Source organism: Anopheles merus, chromosome 2L (genome assembly GCF_017562075.2).
Source record: "Anopheles merus strain MAF chromosome 2L, AmerM5.1, whole genome shotgun sequence".
Taxonomy (NCBI): domain Eukaryota; kingdom Metazoa; phylum Arthropoda; class Insecta; order Diptera; family Culicidae; genus Anopheles; species Anopheles merus.
The window spans coordinates 47,279,779-47,300,492 of NC_054083.1; the positions used below are offsets into that span (position 1 = coordinate 47,279,779).

General features: G+C 44.3%; 1 protein-coding gene across 9 annotated transcripts in view; it reads left to right on the top strand.

Moving 5' to 3' along the window:
- LOC121592674 (Down syndrome cell adhesion molecule-like protein Dscam2) overlaps positions 1-20,714 on the top strand; it is a 107,836-nt gene that overhangs the window by 24,586 nt on the left and 62,536 nt on the right. For 8 of the 9 annotated variants that reach the window (XM_041914325.1, XM_041914320.1, XM_041914326.1 and 5 more), the window contains exon 2: positions 1,343-2,306. In XM_041914325.1, the coding sequence (XP_041770259.1) occupies positions 2,255-2,306 (52 nt within the window). In that variant the 5' untranslated portion in view covers positions 1,343-2,254. Of the gene's footprint in view, positions 1-899; positions 1,042-1,342; positions 2,307-20,714 lie in introns of all 9 variants that reach the window. The other variant, XM_041914321.1, reaches the window with a different exon arrangement.

Genomic DNA, 20,714 nt, shown 5'->3' on the forward strand with positions numbered 1-20,714 from the left:
GGGGAAGTTTGTCTAGCTTAATTATCGAAACCAGCCCGGGCGTGTACGGGTGGCAGCCCGCTGTACGATAAGCAACGGGTGTCTCCCATCAACGGCATGGCATACTAATGTGCCAGTCTGACGAAAACTGTGCTCATTACGAACGCAGACGATTTGCATGCGAAATAAATTGTCCCTGTGTGTGTGTGTGTGTGTGCGTGTGCCTTTTTTCGTTCTTCTTCTGTACCAGAAAGCGCACATAAATTTACGCAAAACTTGCATACCTTTCAGGCGCGTGGGCTTTCCTGCATTTCTCTGTCGGTCGGGAAAAAAGGTGGAGCGAAAACTTTGCACACCAAGCATAAGTAGGATTTATTTCGACAGAAAGTTTGCTTCGCTCACACAACTTGGGTAAATGCTGCTTTATATTACTCGTTTGTGTGGCCGTGTGCCTGTGCGTGTGTCAATGTCTTTCACTCGAATTAATACTTGCATCAAAATGCAAATGCCGTACCACCCTTTTCTCCTCTACCTTCGTGCTAAAACGCTCCCGGGGGGGATTTTGGAGAAAGCCGATGAAGAGTTTAGTTTCCAACCAGCCAGTTCGGTGCTCGGTAAAGAACTTTTTAATTCCTTTCGGATTGTTTCGGAAACCGGGTAAGATTGTTCTTTCCACTCCTCTTCCTGGTGAGAGAGGGAGGAGCTGCAGGAAGTACGCTGAGTACGCCCTAGTACGAAAAGTCAAACATTGCCACTGTTTCGTTTCATTTAACTTTACCGGCCGACTTTGAGTGATGGCAGACGGGGGGGGGGGGGGGGGGGGGGAACTAAATGTAGGGCCTACAGACAAGAAGAAATAAATAATTCTTTTTCTTATCATACACCCTCCTTTCTCTCTTTTTGTTTCTTTTTTTTTGCAGCAAAAAAACTGGAAGATACACTGCAGTGGGCCTAATGCGGAATAAAACTCTTCGCGTACACGCAAACTACAACAACTTCTAAAATGTGCACACAACTAAGCCATCTAAAAAAAGGCAAATAATTGATGAAACATCATCGAAAGTAAAGACACTTTTACTAAAAAGTCGGCGAATCGACTAACTTACTTTAAACGCGGACTCGCCTGACGAAAAGCTACTCCGCGAAGAAGTTTTCAATTTACTTTTACACGAAATTGATTCGCGTTTTCCCCCCCTTCTTAAAGTACAAAAAGTTTGATTGGTTTGATTTTCGATAATTAACCACGGCTAGCAGCATCTGACCTGAGTGCTTTACACAGTGCAGTGATTTTACCTTTTCAGGTGTATGTGTTTGAGAAGGTTTTGGTTTAATTTCTTTCTTTTACCTTCCTTCATCACTTTAGCGTGGCAGTGTAGACACACACACACAAAAAACGGTGCAGTGCAGAAGTGATGCTGAAACAGGGTGAAAAATAAGAGAAAAAGAGAGAGAAAGGGAGAGTGAGTGCAAAAAAAAGTGTGCCAATCAGTCAGTGTTGAAGAAAGCTCCGTGGCAGAGTGCAAGTGAAAAAAAAAAGCCAAGAGAATGAAAATAAAAACCTTCCCTTCCCATGCAGCAGTCCTGTCAAGCAGTTGAATAATTAATTACGCAAGAAGAATAGCGTCCGCCAAACTGAAACGCCGCACCAGTTTAGTGAAGTGTGATTGGGATAGAAACGAGCCGGAAAAGGAAGGAAGGAAGTAGGTTAGTGGCTAGCGGCGAGCTTGTCAAAGCATAATTGGCATTTGCTCTCGCTCGATGGCGATTCTGTAGAAAAGTGTTCGTGTGTTCGTGTGAGCGTATTGGAAGAATGCAGCTCTCCGTGTGTCTTGTGAGAAGCCACTGCTGCCACGATTGATTTCTGCGAGCAAATAACATTTAAAATTCCATAAATAAACTAGCCGCTAGTGTTTTTTTTTGCGCGATTGTCTTGCGAGTGTGGTACGGGCAAATAAAACCAGAAGAAGGTTCATCTTCTTGCCTGCGGTGCAACATGTAACGGTGCAACGCTGCCATTCCGTGCTGCCCAACTGCGAAATGTTTCCGCTGGCACGAACCAACAGCAGCAGCCCAACAATGCACCGACAGGTGTAGCAACGTTCAGTGGGGTTGGTGAGGAGAAGTAACGCTATCGTGCTCGGCTGCCATTAGGCGGGCCGTCGACCACCGTCCGTCGCTGCACAGTGTAGTGGAGTGAAAAGTACGCGCCCAACCCCAACACGGGGCCCAACCACGCACACGTCTATGCCGTTGGCGGGCGCGTCCAAAACCAATAATGGATGTACGCGGACTCGCCCAGGGCATTCTGCTGCTGCACATTCTCAAAGGTAAGTCAATTAAACCGTTCGTTTGGTTTCACCCCTTTTTAGCAATTTTCGTGAAGGAGTTCTTAAGAATATGTCTTTTGCTTTCTGTGCGTTTGAAGTCGACCAGCTACATCACCGCAGCCGAGCACTGTGTTACTGGAATGGGTTCAAACCAATCGTTTAATTAGTGTGCTGAAAGGTTGAGCCACCCCCAAGTGCTTTGAATATATCCCGCATCGAAGGTTTCCTTCGGTGCGAGGCACCTCCATGAAAGCTACCTCATTTTGTGCCATTGGTGGCGTGCGAAAAGAATTTAATGAAGAAATTCCTGCACTCCGTTTGCCGGCAAAAATGAGGTTCAAGTATTCCGGCCTGCCACCGGGTTCGCCGGAGATCGAATGGAATTTTATTGGCATCGCATTGGGAAAGAATGAAACGCATTGCTGGCAGAAGACTCGAGAGGGGAGGGGAGGGGTTTGTGAGTTGGGTCGGGTTTGGGAAGGAGTGTGGGTGCTGCGAGAAAAGCAGTTGAAGGTCAGGTGCAGCTGGAAGGTACATGAGCACGCATGGCACATATAAAGGCACTCCCTTAATTGAAGATAATATTGCTTGGTTAGGGGATTATTGTAAGAAATCTTTTTTATTTAATTATTTGCACAAATAATTTAAATCATAGAAGATGTTTTAAGGTCACAATAGGAGTCAATTCAATCATATTGGGGGTTTAAAATGTAAAAAAGACTCTTTGAAGTGTTGTTCTTGGGTCAAAATTAATGGAAAACGATAATTTAGAGGTTGATATTGAAATTAACAAATAGCAGGGATATATTACATCCAACTTATGGCTCATAGCTTCACGAAAAGAATACACAAACCTTAAAAGAAGTATATCAATAACGAAAAACGATATTATCGTTAAAGCGCCATCTGTTGCAAAAGCTGTGTACTACAATCCACTAGGATGTTTGTCTTGATTTACTAGCTGTCATTTTTATTGATGACTTTTAGTGTTTTACTTATCTTTCTTATGTTAATTCAACAGTTATTTTCATATAAAAACTATAAAAACTGCTTTCTTTACCTACAAAATTACTTCAAAACCATTATTTTGTTGTATTCATTACGCTCACAACTATACTACAAACCAACTCTATATTTCAAAGTGTCCCAAAACCAACCCTTACCTTGTAGCTTGTTTGAGACCGAGACTACTGGATGAGCGTACCATTTGAATTATTAATCGAAGGCTCAACATCGAACCCACTCTCACACGCTGTCTGTTTAGTCGCAGTCCTACTCGAACCATCAATTAGCTTTTGCTTGATTATCTATCCGTCCCGCCACCACGAAAGAAGCGGCTTCAATTAGGGTCGTCGAAAGTTACCGTCGAGACCGAAACTAATGTAAATTTCAGGCTCGCGCACGACACACAGCGACCCGGCTCAGCGTGTGGGCAGCCGCGTTTCAATGGACGTTAATTTGTTACGATCCAAGAATTAGGCCAACGAAAAACCTCTCCGTTGATCCTTCTGTGCCTTTTCCCATTAAAAAAAAAAAACCTCGCCTCCACCAAAGCACTCGCTCCATTTCGCCCTTCCCACACTTTGCGCGAAAAGTAATGTCAAATAAATTACTCAAAGCTCGTTTGTTGCTTCTCCGTTCCGGTTAGAGCCGGCGGGCGGTCCTGAGGTCGGTGTATTTGCTCGCGCACGTCCATTTCCGATTTTTGGCAGCTTAATTTACATGGAAACCGTTCGTCAGGCTACCGCGAGGGGACAATTGAGTTAATTTTCCGTCACTCGGTCGCTTTTTTTTCGCAGGGCGCTTCCCACCCCATTGAAGGAGGTTGACACAAAAAAGAAGAATGGCATTTGTTTGGAAGAGTTTTATGACGTTTAACAAAAAAAAAAAAAACGCCCCTACGTAGGAAGTTTTCCACCACCAGGCGCCTCCATTCGTAACGCATATTTAAACGGGCGGGCGAGCGTACAGTGTACGAAAGCTTTTGAAAATTGTGCCACTGTACTACTCCATTACCCTCCTGACCTGACACATTTACACCACCCAAAATGGCAAAAAAGGAGAAAAAAAAAAAAACACAGAAACATGAGACACCTTTTTTCCCTCCACAAAGGCACAAGCAGCGACGTTCTTGTTTGCGCTGGGCCTTTCCCCAACACGGCCTCTCCCGTGCAAAACACAAAGTTTGCCTACGTGTGCAGGGCATTTATTTACTTCCCATTTTGCTTTCGCTACTGCTATTTGCCACCGGGCCGGATGGACGAGCGGAGGGGTGTTGATTTATTCTTCCCCTACCAAACAAATTGCTTCACCAAATCCATCATCCGGATCAGCTGTATTGGAAAGGCATTTGGGAGGCAAACGGGCGGTTCAATGAATGGATGGATGGAAGAAAAAGCGGAGCCAAATAGAACGAGATTTAGATGAGACAGGATGATGGAAAGTTAATACGGTACCGGTGCTGTGCAAGGGGATGCGAAAGCCAGTGGCAAAATCCTCAAACTCACCTCGACAAGAAACGACTCTCATCGCTCATACACGTCCACCGAGGGCACGGCAACGATCGAACCGAATTCGAATCCGGCAGGATGATGTTCGGAAAGCGAAGATGCGAAGATGGTACAGCAACTTTCGCAGCGATTCAAATCCACATCCACACCGAGCGATTGAGAAGCGAACAAGTGAGAAAATAATACCATCAAAAAGCGACCGAATGGAAAAGGCGGAAAAGTGAAACATCTCGTTCTCGGCTTCCGATAGGGGCAGTGTGGAAATGGGGCGTGCTGGGCTGGGTGAAAGCAGCGAGTGGCTTTCCGGGACTGTGCTACTTGTCTCGAGTGTTGGCTCTCGTTTGTTTCGTTTGATTCCGGAAATCCAGACGCAAGCGAAAGATTCTGTATTTGTGCGATTGTGTGCGTGTGTGTGTGTGTTTGTGTGTGCGCTCACGTCACGAAGTTAAGTCGTCTCCGGTACGCTCTCAGTTGTTTTTACTGCGCACCAAGTGAACGTGGGGGGAGGAGGAAAACTTTTTTCATTTCAATCATCTCCCATTGACTTTCTTCGTGCTCGCTGGTCGCCGTCGGTTTGAGTGAAACTTTAAGAAGGGTTTCCTTCGCCCTGCTCTCATACCACGGCCGTATAAAACCCCTTGTAAAAAACCGCACACGCATTAGAAATGAGCGAAAGTTCTTAATTTGACAGTGGAAAGCAAAACCCCGTTCCGTCAGTGGAAAGCAAAATCCCGTTTTTTTCTCTGTGGCGCACTTTGCACATTCAAGCGTCATGAAATGAGCAGCACAGAAGAAGCGGGGGAGCAGGGAAAGTTTCGAACCGAAAGCCCTACACATAACACATCTGCATGGTTGACAGGTTCGCCTGGGCTGCCAAATAACATGGAAAGCGTTTCAGGCCAGGCGGGGGCAGCTCGATGTGAAACCTTTTTCAAACTGACTGGCCTCATTCGGCCGATGGTGATGCTGGTGAAATATTCAAAATACGTCCAAGTTAGCCTTCGGTTTTTGATTTCGATGCCGGAGCGAAGGGCAGTTTTTTTTTCAGAGAATCAACTGTGTCCTTCTGGAGCTGCCCGTTACTGGTGTTGCTGTCTGTGGCAGGGTTGTGTGAAAGTTAAAATGTATTGGAAATGGAACTTTTAGCTCCTTTTTTGTATGGTAGATTATTTGAAAAATGGCAAGGTGGGAGATAAAAAAATGGAAATTGTTTCTTTTAGAACGAGGCAGGTAGTGTGACAATACTAGCAATCATTTCTTGCTGAGTTTTTGACGCTTTCGACAGGCACAAACATATAAACACTTGAGCAAATTGTTCGAATTGTAATACTCACAAGTTTCAATCCAATACCACCTACTTTTGGCTAAACGAGGCTTACGAGGAAACTTCTCTTACTGTCTTTATATTAAAAGCAATGTTACACTTGTTCGATAGATAAATATGATTGAAATACATTTTATTTTCATCATCTTCACGTGCAACTCATCTTCACAGCACCCGAAAAAGCTTCATGTTTGAAATTACTTTCATAAGATAAACATAAAACTTCACGCAGGCGGAGCTCGTATCTACAACGCCCAGAAACTGCAACGGTAGAAGTACTAGGACGATGGAACAAAACCGGGGAAAGCAGCCCAACAAGTTGAGCGAAGCAAACATATAAAATTAAAAAAATAAAACACATACAGCAAGTTTACTAAGATAAAGAAAATTGGATTTTCCATAAGCACAACCGCATTGGCGGCGGTATACTATCAGGTACAAAGATGGATTGCCTGCCTGGGCCTGGCTGGTGGGATAAAGTTTGTAAACTTGGCTACAGGTCTTGGTTACGGCACTGCAGCACGAGCAGATTGTGTCAGACTTCAGCAGTTTGGCTGCCTGCTTCACCGTGCGGGGTGAGCGCTGTTCTGTGGGGGTTTTCCGTTACTGCTTTAATGTATGATAAAGATAAATCTAAAAAGGTAAGAAACCGAAGAAATACACTCAACTACGCGAAAGCACTGCAACCGGTTGAGAAGCCACAGAGAAGGAAAAGCACACAAGCGTAGTAGTTGCTGTTGGAAAAGAAAGGTAAAGCTTTTTTTTCCTATCGTGAACACATACACATCTTGGTGAAACTGTTCGCATCCCAAAAGCTTGCACCCTGCTGGCAAGGGATTACTTTACTTTAAATCAATTTTCTCGTCCAACACGGCAGCAACACCAGCCGCGCTGGGGGAGATTTATGTTAACGAATGTTACTCTTATACACCACCGCTGTACCTTTGCTGCGAAGGTGTTGTACCTTGGTGTGGGATCGCAAAACGAAAAACGGTGAAATGGTGAGAATACAGAAACCGGAGGACTGGAAACAGGGGTTAAGCTACACAGCCATTGAAGCTTGAAGTGAATTTTCCTGACATAAAGAAGGGCGTTAAGTATTTACCCGTTTTCGTGTAAGAAACGATTACGGTGATTCCGGTTTCATGTTCCCTTCAAAAGGGGGAGATATTTTTTTTTTACATCGGGAACAGCTTCACGGCGTACGTTTGTGGGATAAAATGCTTTAATGTTATAACATTAGTATGAAAATAATCATTTACCATGATTTTGCCATAATGTGTGTATTGTGGATTGCATACCTTTTAGGCGTAAAAAGTGACAACATGGCTAAAGTATCGTTTAATTTGCTGTACCAAAAGCTTCGCGCATTTCTAATATTTCTTATGCAACAAACCATATTAAATGCTCCAACACTGAGCTAAACGTGATTTGTAGAGCTTTTGCGTACACTTTTTTCATCAGCCCCACAAATCTGGACTCCCTGATGGGTGTGTGTGTTATATAGGAAGATTACCTTCCCACAGCTTCGCTCCCCCTCGTTCGCGTTACCTTTGCGATAAAGGTGATGATTAAACGCCGCAGGGAGTCAAGCTAAGCTGGGCCGGTTTCGTTCACCATACGGTGAGCAGTAGCCGTGTTGCTACAGGAGTTTGCTTTCGTTTCACAACACAGCGATGCGCGGCCGTCTTCAGCCGTGTAGGATTTGTAAGGATATTTGTAACGGCCTGGCTCCACAGGGGGGCGGGAGGTCAAAAACCCTCCGTGCCGGTAGATTTGCTGAGCTTAGAAAGTTCACTCCCCGTCCCCGATCGCTTCATCGGAAGAAGGTTGAACCGTCGGGTAAGGCAAAGCAAAACGGTTTACCCGAAATCGATCGAAGCATATCGGCACGAGGGCGGGGATGCACAAAACACTCTCGATACTCATTTTCCAGTTGACGTAGGAGGTAAGATTATAAAACGGAACGTGTCAGTTTATCTTGCGTTATTTATGAGTGCCGGGTGCCCCTTGCGCCCGGCCTGTGCTCGGTGTGCGATGCGGCTGTGACCTTTGCATTTATGGATCAGGCCGCTCGTAAATCCGAGCCGTCCCCACTTTCGGGCCCTCGGTCGAGCCCCAATGCGTCTCTGCCTGACGCTGCGATGCGAAAGACGAACCGGTTCGATCGGACGGAGATCGAGCGTGAAGCTTCCAGCTTTACACTTGCGTTTCTTTCTAATCGTAACCGAACGCCTCACTGTGAAACTGTGAGACTGTGGCCGGGATTGAGCACAACGGTGTGTTTGATTTGGCCTCCCTTTCCCAGATCCACATGCGTATGTGCAATGAATATTCATTACGGGGACCGGTGGCAGTGGCAGGGCCGTTTCTCTGGAAAAGTGGGAACTGTGGAAGCTGTCAGCTTACCATTTTTATCGCTATTGATTTTGCTAGGATTTATGCAACGAGCCTGGACCATAGAGAGAGCATGTGTGAGAGGGAGAGAAAGGGTTTCTAGCCAACCGAGCGAATGGAATCAGTGAGGGCGAACGTGAACGTAACAGAATGTTTTTCTGATTCGATTTGATTTTCTGCACAAGCAGTGCCGCTCATTATGAGTCTAGTGTGCGGAACTCGATATCCGTACGGTGCGCTTCTATTTCATGCATTATCGATGTGGAAAATGCGCAGTAACTTGGGCTCTCATCGATGTTTAAGTAGAGGATGGAGTGGAAGCCTTACATTTCTTTGCGCTGGCTACCATTTTGATGAATGGACAGGGATGGTTGCATACTTGTGAATATTGGAAATAGGTCTCTGGTTTGTTAGTGTGAGCATCATCGTCGGTTATATGAGAGCTAGTTTTGCTAGATACAAGCCCGTTTTGAGCGCCGTTTGTGAGGCAATTCTCAGAAAGGAATAATTTGTATGACTTTCAAATGCTTTTGTCATGACGTATGATCCCGAGCTCGCCTAAAGGTATGCAATTTACTTAACAAAATACGATTATTTATGCCCTTTGTAGCTGCTGTTGTAACCCATTTGCAGCACTGAGTGATGTTAAGATTTTCTTTGCATTTGACAGACCGGAATTGCTTCCATCTCATGCTGATATACGCTACCCTAGAAGCTGTAACAATTATGTTGCAATATTAAAATACCGTACCCTGTTTCCACCCCATCACAAAGCAAAGACACTCCCGCAAAGGGTACTGGTTGCATCTGCAATTTTAAAATAGCTGCTGCATTTGCTGCTGCATTTGAGCCGAACAGAGTGGTCCACTCAAACGAGAAGGTAATTCCTTTGAACAGTTAAGAATGTCTTATTGCAAACCGAATTTAATTTGCCTTTGTTGCAATTGCCGAGCCTCGTGAAGCTCGTTGTGGTTTTGATTTTGCGTTCGTGAGCGTTCCACTCCTGTGACTTTGTGGTAAATCTCGGTTGCGACCTCGCTTCTTAGCTTTTGCTTCCCAAATGTTAGCTTTGGGTCGAAATTTCGATGCTACGGAAACCAACGGTAGCTGCCGTAAAAAAAAGAGTATGAGGTATGCCTTTTCCACTCTGCACGATAATTCGGAAGCTTTCATTGAAGTGGGTTCCGACAGGAGCAAACCCATTTTCTCCCATTTTTCCTGTGGGTAGTGTAGCGAGTATGCGTGTGTCTGGTTGTGACTGGGCGTAAATAATACATTTTTGGATAATTTAATTCACCGGTGTGTGCTGTTACTGCAGCTTTCGCTCACCTGCAACCGACAGTTGCGGCGCGCTGGGTCGGTACCGTTTGCGGGCACAAAGGGAAAACCCGGTGGCACGAAATGGCTAGATGTTTGTGCACCGAGCACCCGAACAAATATATTATGAATTCGTAATGCCTTTCGATTATATATGGTTATTTACTTGGAAGAAACTTACCTCGTGTAGAGCATGGGTTTACCGCAAACACACCTTGTGGGTCGAAGGTAAAGATGGAGCTTTTAACTTTCGGACATGCTCGTGAAGGGATGCTTATGAGGTATGCACCAAGCAACGTGAGTGCTTTAATATTAAATGGCCCTTTAATAGGGTGAGTGGTGATGAGGTGAGTTTTGCAATTGATGCTGCATTTATTCTAACATAGAAGTATTAAATACGTAAATAAATATAAATATAGTTTTTGTTAACGTATTCTAATCGTATCTTAAAAAAGCACTTTGCCAGCTGTCCTTATCTCTTTAATCCTCCCACTTAGGTTAGACCAATACCCTGGTGTAATCAACGTGGAAGGAGACATTTGGCTTCTTAAGCCCCTACCGAGAAGGACTACTAAAAATGGCCGATGTCCTTTATCCATTTTCTGATTTATGGAGACATGAAAAACAAATTATGAGAGCAGATACGCCGGTTTACAGCTGCAGAGCGGTCGTTTAAATGCCTAATAAATGCTTTTTAAGACGTTTTTTTCCGGTAATTTATTGTGAACATAATAGCTTAAAGCTTTTGAGATCTTTTAAAGATATTCAATAAAATAAGGATCTAATTTAATTTAATTCAACGTTAAGCGTTGAAAAGAGAGCTGTAAAAGTGTACCGAAACGTTTGGCATTCAATCCATTTGGACTAAAATAAGGTATATTTTCATTCAAATTTACAAATTCTACGTTCACACAGTACTTAAGGAATTGCACATTGGACAATTTACGTCTTGCTGTGCAAAATAATTTTAAACCACCATTAAAAGACTCCATTATGCATCATCACCATACCCCGTCGGCTTAATAGATTTCCTTTTTTCTTTACGGCACTTCACCAACTACACAATTACGCACGAACTCGGCACCAGCGCCACGAACCGGCTGGCAGAACAGACGCTCCCTTTATTTTTCGGCCACAAAACAAGTGCAGCCCGTGCCCAAACCAACGGCACTGCAGAAAAGCAAACAGTAATTTGATGTAAGATAAATGAGAAAGATAAACTTCTGGCACCCGACGATGCACTCCGTGCGCTCTGTGAAGGAAAGACATGGGGCGGGCACACAGCTCTGAAGCACCTGCCGCACACGTGTTTATGCCCGATGTGTCACCGCATCACGGCCACTATCAACTTGCACCATCAGCAACGCCGAGCTCGAAAGCATCTTCAAGATGCAACAACGGCATGACGCGCGCTCTTGACAAGGGCGGCTCGAGTTTCGTGCACTTCTTCAGCCGCATTGTGACAAGCATGCATACAGGAAGCCGGTTTTTTTGGGGAAAGTGTGGTCCAGCCGGGGTGCGGTTTGGTTTGTAACAAGCCCGCCTGCCTACAGTGTGTGTTTGTGCAGTGAGCAGTAATATTCGAAGCGTACGATACCAATGCATGCTTGTGATGTGTATTAAATATTTAGAATAACCTCTTGCCCTCGGACTTCCTGCTTTGGTGCTTAATTTGGAAAGGTAGAATAAAAGGGGGCTACGGGTACAACATCAGGCCTCCCTGCGCTCTCGTGCTGACAGTGGTGATGTGTGATGATACGTAGGTGAGTTTTCTGAGAAAAAAGGTCACGAGAATTGTGTTCGTTTGCTGAGAAATTGTTGTTAAAAAATGGCTGCTTTCAAGGAGCGTTTTCTTTTGGAGGAAGCAGAATGGAAATTTATTCAGACACATGCGCCTAAATGTATACTACGTGGTTGGGTAATTTTATTTTTCTATCTCCGTGTAACACTTACTATACTTGCTTGCTCTGATAATAGGCACAACACACTGGTATTTTGCAGTTTTTGTTTAATAAGAAGCATTAACATATTAATATAATTTCTTTCATAACGCAATATTACGTGCATATATAACAACATCATTTTACATACTTTCAGGCGCTCAGTACATCCCAATGAAAGTTACTTCACAATCATTCCTTGGAACCAGCCTTATTTTTAGTAGAAGTTGTGACTTGAAACGAGACACAAAAATAAACAGTCCGACTGTTTTTGATTATTGCAGAATTAATCTTCAATAAATTTAATAACCATGACAATTTATTTGTTCTGGAAGCATACACAAATTTCATTTGAACTATTTACATGCACAAAGTAACGCATTATTACATTTCTGTCATCTCATACACCACCCAATGGAACAATAATGGAACTCTTGCCATAGGATCATGTTTGATAAACGATTTTATAGAACCACATATCATGTAACTGTATAACACCCGTCCCACCAACCCACCCAAACATCCGAAGCAATTTATCGTGCACTGCTCCTGCTGCGACTCCACCTGATCGAATGCCGACCGCCTCCAAAGCATAATGCAGATATTTGCATTATAAATGCCTAGATCAATAAGACACCACCAGCATCACCACCATCGACATTTTGCCTTGAAGGGATAAATTAGTTTTGCCTGTTACGTATTGCCAGGCGGGCAATGTATCGTCTTCCCTTCTGCTCATCACTCACACTGATGGTGGGGCCAAGGGAAAAGGTGCTTACATAAAATCAATACACCGTTGGCAGGCCGGAGCAGGCCGGGGCAGGTCGAGCCGGTCGGGAGAAGTGTTTCTTTCGCATTGCAGGCCCCATGTTCTGCGCGGCACAATTTATGATTGTCAGCACCGGAATTTGCTTTCACCTGCGATTGAAATCAATTTGCTACAAAACAACCGCTCGGCGGTTGTTGGAAGTGTTTCCTTCCTTGGCGCTTCTTTGCCGGATGTTTGCTCCGTGCCGGTCCCGTCGGGCTCGGGTCACATCCGCGAGCGTTTTGTTTCGCTAATTATGCTCACCGTTCAGCTTCCGGAGTGAATGGAGGAAATGGTTCGGGTGTCGTGCCGCAGTGCTCTTCCGACCATGAGTGAGATGTCACTCAACCGTTGATTAGATCGTGTCACGGGATGGGTTTATTACGGGTGACAGATGTCAACGTTATTAACGTCAGGGGGTAAGATAAACGTGTAGCGCTTTTGCATTGCATTGGGGCGCGGTTGAAGCAGGATGAGCTTGTAAACCAAACGAATTAAGCGAGATTTTAATGTAATTACTGTTCAAAAGATTTAGTATGTTACTGTGTGAATATGTGCTTTGTCAATCGCTGTAAATTACTGCTGCCTCTCTACTGGAGCTTTTATTTTTTGTTAATTGTATCATGTCAGCTTGTGCTGATATTTGAACATTATTGTACAAAACAAACTCAATTACCGCACATCCTGCTATTTTAAAATCATAACGATGCTTCTATCTTTCCGTATTTCAAACGCACCCATAAATAATACAACTACAAAGACCTGCCCGTTCACTAGCATTACGAAAGGCAAAGCATTTCGCTGCTTTTTCCTACTGCAACTGCAATCGCTTCAAACGCTAGGGGTTGTTGGGGGAAATAAAAATATGCAACCGCGCATATGTTATTGCTTTCGGAAGCTACGACCGAAAAGGCGACTCGGACAAACGCAACGGACGGGTTTGAGAAAATAGAAAATATGCAACCGGTACCGCATGATCGATGGGTGGAAAGTTTTTAAAACAGGAAAGTGATAAAAAAATAATTCACATACACCAACGCCAAACACACGCTCGCGCGCGCGCGCGCAAAGATTGAATAAATAAAAACAGAGGACATATGAAAATAGGTCTGCATTTTCTTCCGTCCTATACAAAAAAGCCAAGGGATTGTGTGAGTGCAAGCACGTGTCTGTTTGTGCCATTCGTACTTTTCGGCTCCTTATTTTGTTTTCACTCCGTGCTCGGCTGTATTTATTTGAATGTTTGTTTGTTGCTTTATTTTCTTTTTCGAGCGCGCCTTTATTATGCTCCATTTCCGAAACCCACCGCATGCAGCGAGGCGCAGAGTTGCAGAAATTTCAGAACATCCACAATGGAACGGGCTTGCAGCAACGTGAAATGAAATGAAATAAAAATATTCTGCCGATCTGATAATCATATTTGAAATCGGTACAGTGCCGATTGTTTTTTTTTGTGCAGCACAAGTTTAAGAGGACATTTGTTTGGTTCGTTCTTTATGTTGGTGCACCGCGCAAGTGATTGTTTTAATTTTATCAAGCATTTTTAAAGCACATTGAAATGTGTAAATGGAAATGTATTTTTATGGCTTTTTCGGAGAATTATTTCATATGAATTTGATGGTAAAATAATTCACTATGAATGTGTATTTAACGAAGAAAGCGTACGAAGTACGAGTGTTCATAACCCAGTACCCGGAGTACATTCACACACATCTGCACACAAACACACACGCTCTAGCAGGCAGTAGTAGTGTGTACGCAAATCATATGCAAATACAACCGTCTTACACTAGATGCAAATCGCAAATTAAACAACCAGTGACGGAACCCACCCCCTCCAAAACTTCCCGTCGCCGTCCACCACACGAGCTGGCGACGATAGCGACGTTGGTACACGCGCGCGTCTTGAATCCGTGTTGCTCGTACATTCGATGGCTGAACACTTCAAACGACCAGTTTTTCGCCCACTTTGCACACATGATGCCACTGTGCCAGGCCGTGGCCGTGTAATCCAAACATTATCATAATTTATAGTGAAAATTGTGTTTGTGTGCCACCGCCACCAGCCAGGCCGGGTTCGTCGCTTGTTCAAAGATATGGGTGAAGAGGGAAAAAGTTGGTTACTTGCTGGGCGCGGCGAGAAAAAAAGCAGTGACAGTAAAAAACGAACGAAAAAAAAAAACGAACCGGCGAGCATATTTATGCTGTGTGCCAGTTTGGATGGGGGAAAAAGCTATTCCACCTACTCCGTTTCTTTTTTTTTGTTTTTTGGAGAGGAGTTGGCAGCTAGCAAAGCTAAGAAAACACGCTCACGTTCACGGGCTTAAACTTAAACTGTCTGTACAGCGACCTCCGTGCCCAGGGAAACTTTTGGCCGTGTTTCGGTTTGGTCATGGGAGGAGGGAAGGAAGAAGTAAAACATTCTATATGTTTGGCCGGAACGGAAAAGTATGAAAAAAAAGCAAAAAAAGATACACCGAGCCACACCGAGATGAGGCAGATTCGAGTCAGAAGTAGATGAATGTTTCATTGCATGCACTTGTTTCTGGTGCTCGGACGCGGGGGATAGTGGGCCCGAGCAAACAAAACAGCTCGGCAAAGTATGTTGCGCCGTTCAGGTTCATGTGCTCATGTTGTTCGCCCTCCCCCGACCCGAACTGTAGTAGTTCTTTTTAGCATAGTGTAGAAAGGAGTGAGGAGAAGAAAAAAAACGAGGCGAGAGTTAGAGCAGAAAGCTGGCGGTGTACGAAATGAAGTTAGTAAATATGACCTGAGCTTTATGCGACGACAAGCTTTTTTCACTTTTGGATGTGTTTGGGTGTTTGGGCACGGGAACGGAGTCCCGGAAGTTGAGTGAACAGATGGTACGGAACAGAGGCATTGGTGTTTTTTTTTTTTGGAGATGCTTTTTTTGTGTTTGCTTACTTTTTACTTGCTCAAGTCGGTCAGTGGGGTTGGTTGAAGTTTGGCTCTAAATGTGTGTTTTATGAGTTGTTACAGCATAATCTGATTTGTTTCTGAAGTGAGAAAAAGCGATGAGATGCAATAGGGGAATGTGAATGTTGAAAGGGGAAAACAGTGAATTAAAAACAATAATTTGCGTTTAGTTTTAATGACTACATAGACAAAAAGAATGATCATACACTGTTTACATTTAAAAATGAACAAAGTTTTTCGATTTTTCATGGAATTTAGCTTCACCCGCACTAATGAAACGTTAATTGCATTTTGAATAATAGTATCCCAAGAGTCAGCGTTCAAAATGTGACACCTTTATCAGACAAAATCTAACCGTGATGGTCAAAAAAGTAAAGCAACTTCGTTTAGAGGCGTGCGCGGTCAAAGAAAGGCACCACGGCATGACGGAAACGGACATCGAGCGGCAGTTTGTGGACGTCGTATAAGCCTGTACTAGCACAGACACAGGTCTATAACATATTGGCACTGTCAGACAATAATCAGAGCATCGAAAGATCGCCCGATTTCTAATGGCCGACAGCCTTGAGCGACAAAAAGCTCCAAACGATGCTGCAAATGAAGACAACGAGATCTAAGTCACTACATAGCTACGTCCGCTTGGCTGGGCGGTCGATGCAGCCGGTCAATTAATAAAAAAGTGCCTGGGAAACATGAAATTACATCTCATATTATTTTTCTTTTTCTTCCTCTTGGGCACAACAACTGTTGTCGGTCAAGGCCTGCCTGTACTACTAGTAGTGCTGGCTTTCGGTGACTTACTTATTCCTCCTTAGCAGGATAGTCAGTCTTACGTATCGGAACACGGTCCATTCGGGGCTTGAACTCATGACTGGCATGTTGTGGTGACATGCCAGGAAGCGGAAATCGCGACCACTGGTTTCATAGCGACAGACTCTGATGCCGCAACTTAAAGGCATGTAGGAGATGTAGTAGATCAATGTAGGAGATGTAGTGGCTAAAAATCGAAGTGATACCCTAGTCCACGATCCGGTCCTACATCCCCCCGTTGCGTTCTATGAAGAATTTCTGGACTAACATGATGCAAGTGTTCTATTCCAACGATTTTGTCGCGAAAACTGAGGAGAAATTGATAAAAATTGGAGGTATAACTTAAAAACATACCTACAAGCATGTCCGACAGTGCGAATGATCCAGATAACTGACAGAAGGTAGCTCGCAAGGTCGCAGATTTATTGTAGCAAGTAAGCTTAAGAGTAGATAACTATCTTTCAAGGAATGTTTATGAACAGCAGCTATTTGTCTTAGTTTTTTGTCTGTACCAATTCGAATAATATACTTTTTTTCTAATGTAAACGTTATACCGGTTCCTGCAAGAACGATCGCCCTCGATGTCATCCTGGTCACGGCACCATAAGTTATTCGTTAAAACTAGGCGGATTGCGCGCGGGTCCGATCGTTGCCGTTGCCGTTCGTGGAAGAAAGTTCCCGCTGTTCGGGCGATCACCTTTCGCCTGTTGCCCTCTCACGCACACCAACCAACGCGTTGATGGCCGCCAAATTATGGCACTCTAATTATAGCATTTCTCTGATTATAGCAGAACTCTAATTATAGCATTGCGAATATTTCATGCGATCTCATCCGCAGATCCTAACTCTTATGTATAAATGTGATTAGATTCCACTAGATCGTCCGCGTTGTAACACAAATTGACTTTCTAGACTATTTTCGTAACACAAATATATAAGTCGGTTCTTGATAATAATACTTTAATCACAGCGCTTTGATGGAAATCTCCCGTGTTTATCAGGATTTGGGACAATGCTCAACATTGTTTTTGAATTGGTTGTGAATGCCTGTTTTACGCATATTCTTATTAACTAAAACGTTGGTAGGTTTATGCTTTTTTGCGAATCCTATGTTACATACAGAGGATTTTGTCCAATTAAATCCATACAAATAGAGCAGAACGTATCTTCTCAAAAGTCTACAAAAAATAAATAAACACACTCCCAAGCGCACCGCGCCACACCGATTGCTCGATCGAGCAGAAAAACAAATCCATTTCCAACTTTTATAGCAATCCATTTGAAGAAACTTCATACGGACACCGCGCGCGCCTGTGTGTTGTTTGCGCTGTAGCGCAGCACATCACATTAGATCGGATTGGGGAGTTCCACCGTTCTCGTTGCGCCACATTTGCTCTGATCTTCACACACATCGACCGCAGCGCGACCTCACCTTTCCTTCCGCTGCAAACTTTTCCGCTGACGCTTGGGGCCCCCGGGGCCGGAGTTTGCAAATCAAAGCTCCACCGACCGACCGACCGCCCCACGCTGATGCGCGTACCCAAACTTTTCCGCTTGCGTATACGATATTTATCTTTTTGCGGGTGTTCGGGTTGCTGATTCTCCTTCATGGTGCGCTACGATCGCACACGGAACGACATCGTGGTTGCGGTGGTGATTTGGTGGTGGTATGCTTGCGTGTGTGTGTGTGTGTGTTTGATACCGGAGCGTAAACAACCACCACCACCACCACTACCAGCAGCAGCAGCACCATCCACCAAGTATACCCACGATACAAACAATTCCAAGATAAAACGCAATGAAGCGGGTGGCACAGTTCAGCTCTCAGAACTGTTGATATCATTATTAGCAAGCTTTCCGACCAATCGTACTGTGAAAACTGTTCCCATTCCCTCACTCCCCTCATGGTTTTTGTGGTTCGAAGGAGACGTCTTTTATTACTCCCACTCGGTGGTGGTGCATACTTATTTGCGCGGCAAGCTGTGGCCGGCTCTTAGTATTCGAGCAGCTTTGCAATGTCATCACAAGTGAACCTGAAAACGAAAAGTAGGAGAAAAAAGCAGCAGCAGTTTTCCACCAGCAAGCAGATAAAGGCACAAAACGCTAAAGCCAATTTCCGCCCATCCCCCGGCATTGAGTCGTGTGCTGGATACAGCGCAAAAGTTTTAACGAAGAAAAGCACCACGGGGTGGAATGCTTGGTGGAATCATTGAGAGGGAGAGAATCGCATTTCAGTAAGTTTGCGGTTTTGTTTGCCACCGTTTGCCTTTACCCCGGGATAGCATCAAATCTAAACAAAACAAGCAGAACAACAAGAGCGGATGGGCGAGGAAAAACTATTGTTATTTTTCCGTATCTGCAAATCTTCACCGACCTTATCGGGATGCAATTCTTGTAAGCAGAGAAAAAAAACGATTGTTTGGTGCGGACTGTATGTGTATTGCAGCAGTGTTTCTTGCGGTTTTGTTGCTGCAGGATTCGTCACTTGTATAGCCGGGCTCACTCGCCACAGCAAAAACCCCATTCAAACCCTCCCCCATTCACTTTGCTACATCATCTTTTATTCCGCATCGGCGAGCCGGTTTGTGAAGCTCTCCTCGTTGCTGAAAAGTATAACCATTATCAGGACCGCCAAAACGGAGATGGGAAGCAGGGAAATGGTACAGGCAGTATTACAGACAGGAAGAAAAAAAAAACTCCCCGATCAGGGGATTGGCTGTAAGCGGAACAACAACCGTTCTGATAACTTCATAAAATAAACAAACCAGAAACTGAATTTCCATTCAGTGTGTGTTTTGTGTTGCCAGAGATACAGAGAGAGAGAGAGAGAGAGAGAGAGAGAGAGAGAGAGAGAGAGAGAGAGAGAGAGATTGTGACGAACGCGGTACATTGCTTATTGCAACCAGAAGCATCGTTTTATATTTTCATAGCTCTCACTTTTCCTTCCCTTCCATGGCCAGCTTTTCCAACGCTTGCATCAACGCAAAAGGGCTTTTTCCCCCTTCGACTTCGTTCGTTCGTTCTTCAATATCGAACTGCAGCCCGGATGTTGACTGTAGCAAGTAGCGATCGGGTGGATTATTTATTCTTCACCGACTTTGTTCCTTACTCGGTCGCCTTTCCCAGCATGAGCATGGATGGGGCCCGATGTACAATTGCCACAATGTGTATCACCAAGGGGGACATGGGACACGATGGGTGGAAAAAGTCGAGTAAAAATGTCTCACCATTTTGTTGTGCCGAAAAAAAAATGTTGCTCCTGCGCTAGTAGCTGCCGCACCATTCCCTTCAGTGCACCATTCTTATTATTCCAACCATGCCCGGCGAGCCCGGCGAGCTACCGTCCCGGGGGCACATTTTGCCCAGTGAAAATTCCGCTTCCGTTTGGTGGCACAGCTAAAGAAACAGCGGCAGCGAGGCAACACGGAACTTCCATATCGCTTTCGGAACACTTTTCTTTGCAGACCATTCAATTTGAAGCAATTTGATGATTGCGACGGCCTGGAGTACATTCGGCTGCTGTTGTGGAACGGCTGCTGTTGTGGAGCGGTGTACTCCTTTTTCTTAAGCCGCTGGTGCCTTTTTTGTGTTTCCGTCTGCTTGGAAAGCGTCTTACAAGGCATAAATGAAAGGAAAAGGTCCAATATTTTACAGATCAATCGAAAATGTGGTAGAATGGAATGGTAAGCCGAGCGCTGGAACAAAGAGCACCAGTGGCCGGTCGTGCTTGAATTCCTGCTCGAAAGGTGGCACTGATAATAGCAGCTCGGTTGGGGTATTTCTTTATTGCATACACTGTTCGAACAGATGCATCATCCGTTTTTTTTTGTTTCGCATCGGAAACAGCCGGAGTGTCTCCGGGGAGTCTACGTTGGGGACACTGGCGGGAGATAGACTGGTACGGGGCAATCAGAATGATTTCTCCTGGGAGCAATATTTACGGTAGGATCGTATGCTTTGGTTCTGCTTTGGTGTAAGTAAAACGATTGAAGTGACCGAAGGTATAGTGTTTCTACAGAAAAAAACTGTGTTGAAATATGTTGAAATATGTGTTGAACCTGTGTTGAAGGATGTGTTGAAATGCGTCGCATCAAAGCATTTTAAATAGATGAATGCAGGAGACTTCATGAACTAATAGTTTTTGTGTTGCAAAATGAACGTTACGTTATATCGGTTCTTTTTAAGTGATTTATGCTTTGTTATGTTTAAAGGTTGAGTTGCAAAGGTCGCAGTGTTCAATTCATTGCCAGAGAGTCCAAAGAATCTCCGACAGAGATTGTTGAATGAAATAAAAAACTAACTTTATTATGATTGTCTCGAATTGCTTAATAAATTAAGTGTAATAATAGTTCAAATATTATTCTC